General features: G+C 44.6%; 1 protein-coding gene across 1 annotated transcript in view; it reads right to left on the bottom strand.

The window, feature by feature from the left end:
• Positions 1 to 7,500, bottom strand: part of tenm1 (teneurin transmembrane protein 1) — a 173,947-nt gene that overhangs the window by 77,713 nt on the left and 88,734 nt on the right. Inside the window, exons 4-5 of the mRNA XM_042093027.1 lie at positions 4,317 to 4,551; positions 576 to 668 (exon numbers count right to left, since the gene is read on the bottom strand). Of these exons, the coding sequence (XP_041948961.1) occupies positions 576 to 668; positions 4,317 to 4,551 (328 nt within the window). The remainder of the gene's footprint in view (positions 1 to 575; positions 669 to 4,316; positions 4,552 to 7,500) is intronic.

Genomic DNA, 7,500 nt, shown 5'->3' on the forward strand with positions numbered 1-7,500 from the left:
GTGCCAGTCCATTAACAGCTAGCAGAGAAGGTGTTAGCGGTGTGCTTTCACACTCTACCACCATTTCAGCTAGAGAAATCACACCAATGTACAGGGAAGCAAATGCAGCATCACCAGTGTAAGGCCAGTCCCAGTGCTTTTGTCCCCTGCAGAGACTATATATAGCACATGCTACAGCTAACGCACAGATGTGGAAATTATAGGTCAATATCAGTAGGTTATTGTTTGGAAAAAGTGATGGCTTGCGCAGGTTGTAATTGCTTGGTGCTAAAGTATCCATTTATTTAAAACAGAAAATGAACATTTTATTTTTAAAAATCTACACTCACACTCTCATTCACATGTTCTCATTCACATCTAAAGGTTTTAGTATTGTGCACCCTTGAATTATGAAGAAAAAAAAGCACAGATACACACCAAGATGAAGAGCTAAATTGCTAGCTGATACTGACGGGCAGTTTTTTTTTTTTGTTGGCTCGGCTAGCCATGCCGATTGCCTGCCCATTAATTGGTCCATCTCTTTCAACAGCACAAAAGCCTTGCATTAGAGGTTTTCTACAGAAATGACTTCTTACGTTTTGTCGAGTCCCTCCAGACCGCAATAGTGCACCACAGCAGGTGACTCCACCCTCCACTCCGCGCTCCTGTTCAAGACGCCGGCCGCGGCACTGCGTTTAATTAAACACGAGGAGAAAACAATTTATGACTTCAAACGCGCTGCTTCTAAAGTCTTAAAAAGAATTTCAGTCTCAATAATGGAGTTTAAAAAGGGACATGAAATAAAAAGAGAAATGACTGGTTTAAAAACAATCTGTCTCCGCAACAGATGCCCGTCCTGGCAGACTGTTGCAATTAGGAGTCAGTCTAATTAAATAGATCTGTAGATCTGAGCGTGCCCAGTAGAGAGAGACGGAGAGGAGACAGAGACGAGAGAGAGAGAGACACTCTATTATATGCTGCTTTGTACTCCAATTGAAGCATAGCGTTACCCTAAGATAAAATGTCTTTGCTATTACAGTCAGAGTTATGAGGTATGCTGTAAGCTTGTAAAAGCTTATTATAAAACTGCACTATCTGAGCGCTCGGGTCGATCCTGTCTCCCTATGCAGTAGGTTTGCTAAGAGTGGACGGCACTGACCACCAGCCAGAGGCAATTCAACTATGTTAGTGGTGTGGGTTTTACAATGGGAAGATACACAAGCACTTTAACACCTTCTGGGGACAAATATTATGACAAGCTGAGTGCATGGCAATCAATATCACGAGCAGGATTGGTAAATTTCTAAGCCCTCAAGAACAGCAAAGACACCAATAACCCTCCCAATTCAATCAAGCCGTGCTATGATGAGGGGAGCTGACTGCGCTCATCAACACCAGTGGAGTCAGCCTGTCACGTATGCCTATCGACTGAGGGGCCAATTGTCTCGGATCACGCTGAGGACCACACGGAGCATCAGCAAATATGAAGCATTATGTTGGTCTTTGACCAAACAAACTCTAAGTGACCTTTATTTGACAGCACCCTAAAAGGGAACAGGAGACGAGGAGAGATTGACCCCACGGTAGCCATCCCACGGTAGCCATCCCACGGAATCCTCACACAGACCCTCAGTCACTCCTTGGGCTCGACGGCACTCCTCTCTAGGTCAAGCTGGGCTCAGATTCTTTCTACTGCAGTGGTGACTACGGGCGGCTACACACTGCTTTCATCTGTGGTGATACACTTTGCCGTTTTCCTACAAACTCACTGATGAATGTCTAACTCAATGCCAAGCTCCTGAACTAGAGCATCAGTCATCAGTGGGGATTATAGGTTACATTACATTGTGCTAGCAGATTCTTGGGTAAAACTACAGTGTATGCAGACCAGGGGTCTGACAAATTGAATGGAGGTGAGCTCTAATCGCACAGGAGCTTTTGACTTCTCCTAAATAACAATTTTACAAACAAAATGTTTCCCTCAACTTTTCAAAAGGATACTGGAATTTTCAGCAGTTTTCTGCAAACCAGAGACAATCAAATGCATATATTTTTGTTACAAAGTCACAATCCATAAAGTTTATTTTCTACGAGACTTTACTTAAAATGGTCCTTTAGCATCTGTCAGCACTCTGAGGACACAGTATCTAAAGTTTCTTGGATAAAACCAAACATGGCTTTACCTGTCAAGAGAGTCAGATTTTACCTTGATGTTGCATACAGTACATGTAAATATTTCATCGTCAGATGCAATGCTGTTTTTGTTGAGCTCGTTTTGCCCCGACTTTATTAATTCATACTTGCGGTACACACTGAATTTGGATAAGAGTAAAAAATAAAAAAAAAACACTAAAGAAACTAAAAATCAAAGACGGGAGGGGAATCTGTCAGACAGCGGCATCTGGCACTGAGTTTAGTTGGCGGCTCCAGAACACTTTTCCAGTGCAGTCCGCTGGTGTGGGAAGGGCGGACACTGTAGAGGACGACCCTGGATTTTAAATACGGCATACTGGCCGGTTGGGATACATCTTGCTTCACTGTGCTTTGAAGTGGTTGCAATGTTTTTCCCTATTTTGAGGGAGTCTGGGACCCAATTTTATATTTTCACACTAAAGTAATAAACATTGAATAATGTAATTCTTCCTGTATTTTTTCATATGTGCTTCCTGCCATTTTTTTTCCTCATGAGCACAGATATGGTCTTTTATTTGTTTTGTTTTTATTTTGTTCGGTTTGATGGACGTCTCATTCAAAGTCTCATCTTTATCCTGCCATCTCTTCTTTCCCCAGACTTTGTGACTCCTTCCTCCTCCTCCTCCTCCTCCTCCTCCTCCCAGGCCCTTTCCCTTCATATTTGGGGAGTGATTCTTCCCCAGAAAACCAATCTCCTGGAGCAGACGGCTTCATTTTCACTCCACACTAAACACTTCCCCTTTCATCATTTATTTACCTTTCTATCTTTTCCCCTTTCACCACACGGCAAAGACATCATTCCATTCATCCGTCCTTTCTCTTTTAACCCTTTCCTTTGTGTCCTCCTGGTGGCCTGTGGCTTTCGAAAGACAATAGTCCTGTCATGCGGCTCTAATGAACTCTCCTCCAAAGGGAACAAAAGGAAGACTAAACAGCCCAGATTGGTCTCTCTGAGTCCTCACGCTCACATGCAGAAGAACAGCAGAAATGCCATCACCGTCTGTTAATAGAATTTCTCAACCTTTGATCCAGGCGCGTAACGGGTGGCCATCCACAGTCCTGTGTACTCACACTGCTGCATCTTTTATTTCATATTTTCCATTTTTGACCCCTGCGCTGGTGAAAAGAGCCGTGTCACTCAGAGAGGGAAGAAAGCCGAGATTCTATTTGAACTTCGATCTGCAGACAGGAAATGGCGCTCAGCGCCTCTTCCTGAATTTCCTGTCTGTTATCTGTTATCAGCCCTGCTGGCTCACAGTCTACTAGACAACATGTTCAAGAGTTATCATTTAAAGAGAGTTTCTTCCATTCCATATTCCCATTCCACAGATACAAACTGGTCCTATGTTAGACTGGTCATATGTTAGACCAAGAGGAATTAGGACACCCATATGGCTGGTATGACCTCATTTTATAAGGGCTGATTCGGGGACATGGCATTCCTAATAATCACTACTTTACATAAATCCTAATTGCCTGCATCTGTGCCTTGCGAAGAGGCATTATTCCCCCTGCCAAGGAGGTTATAATTTCGGTGTTTGCTTGTTTTGTTTGTTTGTCTGTAAACAGGATTATACAAAAATACTCTTCCGATTTTCATGAAACTTGAAAGGTGCATTTCTAGATTACATTTTGCATTAATGAAATGCAGAGAGCTGCTGAGGGGCAGAGTGAGGGTCAGTCTTTTAACACACTGGGTTTGCCTGGACTTCCTGAGGTAGGGTGTGATCTCGCCGGCCATTGCTTTGTTTGAACTGACTCTCACCGCTTCAGATGTAGTTAAATTACACAGTACTGTATGGCTGCATATAGCCAATAGTGGAACAGCCATTCTGAAAGAGTGTGTGTGTGTGTGTGTGTGTGTGTGTGTGTGTGTGTGTGTGTGTGTGTGTGTGTGTGTGTGTGTGTGTGTGTGTGTGTGCATGGTGTGTGTGTGTAAGTCTATATTTGTGCATGTAATGGAATGACATCCACTGTGTTTTGACAGGTGTGTCAGTGAATGAGTGTGCACTGTAGCAGATGGACCTATCGCTCTCTCTCTCTCTCTCTCTCTCTCTCTCTCTCTTTCTTTGTCCCTCTCCCTCCCTCTCTCTCTCTCTCTCTCTTTTCCTCCCTCTCTCACTCTCACTCTCTCTCCCTCTCACCTGGTCTCCAGAGGGATGTTGCTGTTGAGAGCCCAGCTGTTCTGTGGCTGGCCCAGCTCCTCGGCCGTCTTGCTGGCCAGGTCGAGCGGCTGGCAGCGCGAGGGCAGGGTGTTCCGCTGCGGGCCCTCGGTGGACGGCGGGGGCACCGGGCGGGCACACGTGCAGGCGTGCGGGGGCGGAGGCGGTGGCGGCAGGGGCTTGAACGTGAACTGTGCCCCGGGACTGTTTGCAAGGTCTGCAGAGAGAGAGAGAGAGAGAGAGAGAGAGAGAGAGAGAGAGAGAGAGAGAGGGATATAGAGACAAGAGACGGGGACAGATAAAGAGGAAAGTGGGGAAAGGCAGAAAAAGAGAGACACTATTAATCGCTGCTTTCTAGTCCAATTGAAGCATTTTACCCTTAGATAAATGTCTCATCCCTCAGAGCTGAGAGAGGAGTGGTCCCTGAGTGGCTTGGAGAGTTGGCCGAGCTGCTGACCAGTCCCCATGGTTGGCAGATGGTTGGTGGGATGATCCCACAGTTGATATATTGAGGGGGCTCAGAAATCAGCCAACAGTATTCCATCAGATATAAAACCATTTACTGACAGTATTGTCAGTACTGATGTCAGTACTGATGTGCACACTCGTATCAGCCAGCTGCTCTATCCGTCTTTCACAGTCATTATACGGTAGATCAGATCATGCCACGCTTTCAGTATTTCCACTACGATCCCTGAAAAAGATACTATGCTGAAAAAGTGTGGAGTGTTTTTTATTTTTATACGAGAGTTTGCCAAGGAATGCCAAGAGTTAGGATTTAACATTCATACTGCTGGAAACAGCTGGACAGGACCCAAAAACAGACTAGAAGAAGCGTGTGTGTCAATGTACATGAGAGTGAATGTGTATGTGACTGTGTGTGGCGACAAATTATTATTTTGCATCAAAATCCCAGCATTGCTTCAGTTTCAACTACAGTATATCAAAAGGAGATAGGATCATACAACACACAAGCACCCAGACACAAGTGAAATGTGTGAGCCTTCCTATAGTCTTCAGTGTCTGATTCAAAAACCCATTAAACCTTATGGGCATTATTACTTCATATTGCTGAGAGGTTGAAGCCATCTTCCATTCATTCACCAGCGCTGGGGATTTTTAATAATCTCCCTTCTCAGGGCCGAAGTTGCAAATCTCATCAGATTCAATGAGACCAGTAACAATCAGGTTCTATATCAGACAGAGATGAATCGAGAGCACGACTCTCGCTCAGAATCTCCTGTTGTGAGGGGAGATGTCAGACAGACGGCTCTTTTGCTTAACTGTGTTAAATCTATTGTTTATCCAGATGCAATTAAGGCTGTTATTGAGGGGAAATTTGTCTTCCTGATAAGAGCTTTTAAAGGAGTTTCAGACTTGTTAAGAGGAAATTGTGGCAGTTTAATGACACACTTCCGACACATGCACACACACACACACACACACACACACACACACACACACACACACACACACACACACACACACACACACACACACGTACACACACATGCATATGCACGTGCACATGCACACACACACACATAGAGGGCAGGGATGCTTAAAAATCACTTAAAGGCTTTAAAGTTATGCCAGTTACTTCCCCTACGGACTAAGAGAAGGGTAACTCAATTCATAAGCACTTCTTTCTCAAAGTTTGCTCTTATGGAGTTTGAAGGGTAATAGGATGGACGCAAACCATCACAGGCTGCCTGCCCACTTTAAAGACATTCAGACTTCAGAGTAAAAGCAACAACACAAAGCAGCCAAGCCCCTAACACCCCCCCCCCCCCCCCCCCCCATGGCCCCGAAGCACAGCCCACACAGACGGGGTAGGCAGTTCTGAGAAGACCCATATTAAAATCGCATCATTTATTTCTTTAATACGTTTAAAGAACCTGACTTTGGCTGAAGAGCTTAAATTGAATTTCATTGATTCACCCTGTTTTTTTGACCCAGGCCTGATTTGATTTACTCATCTTCATTCAATAATTACGCATCAACCTTTTGGATATGGGACTTTACTACCCTGTCTTCTATAGAGCGAATGCAAATGGCTATCTGGAGATAATGTGATCAGAGCACTCCCTGCCATCGATCCAGACCTCCCCAAAAATCCCTTAACATTTCCCATTTATGGAGTATCGATATTTATTAGTGTAAAACAAATGAGGACAAAATATGGAGCCGCATTTCCTCAAGTAGACTTTGAGAGTGCCACTCAGAGAATCTTTGGATAGTCAAGGATGCTGAGAAAGTTAGCTCTCAGAGGACAACAAGAACATGTGTGATACACATACGATATGCAGTAAATTATTTAGAGACCAATTTAAATAATACCGATTTTTTCCAATTTTTTGTAATTTATCTACCAAATCTTATATTATATAATATATAAAGTCAAAACAAAAAGTCATAACATATGCTACGCTGTTGGAGAATGCAGAAAGGTCACTGTTCTTCAACATGAACGTTCATGCCTCGGCCTTAACCACACAGCAGAAGGCAACACCTTCATAAAGGTTTCATGTTAGTTATTCCGCGTTTGAGAGCTGCTTCTGCCGACAAATAAAAAGCTTTTATTTCGGAGCATTGTTCTTTCCCCGGGGCCCTTCAGGTCTCTAGGAGTTGACACTCAACACGCCCTTCCATCCTCTGGAAAGGACCTTAAAATTGCCTCCGACCGGGCGGCCTCAAAGGAAGCGAGGCTTTCAGCTCTATCTCAGGGGTATTGAGGGGAACCAGAACGTCTGCCAGGCGAGCAGGGAAGAGCGGAGGAGAGCGATGCGCGGCCAGTGCAAGAGGGAGGCTGCCCTGGCGTTCCAGCGAGGTAAATGGAACAGGTCACGGTGTCACATGCATTATTAACACAACTCTATTCACCGACTCGGTCATGCCGGCCGGACAAGTGTGTGTGTGTGTGTGTGTGTGTGTTGTGTGTGTGTGTGTGTGTTTGTGTGTGTGTGAGTGATGCCCGCTCACAGCTTCGTTCGAATTTCAACACTTAGCGTGCTGCTGGGCTGACCTTCGTTAGGGTTAGCTTCCCATTCTCCATCAGGTCATTGTCATTCATCAGGTCATTTCCTGTAATCAGGCCATTTCCTGTCTCTGGACCAGTACGCCGCATACCTATCCTTCCATTAGAGTCACATGTCACTTTTAAGCA

This window comes from Alosa sapidissima, chromosome 5 (genome assembly GCF_018492685.1).
Source record: "Alosa sapidissima isolate fAloSap1 chromosome 5, fAloSap1.pri, whole genome shotgun sequence".
NCBI lineage: Eukaryota > Metazoa > Chordata > Actinopteri > Clupeiformes > Clupeidae > Alosa > Alosa sapidissima.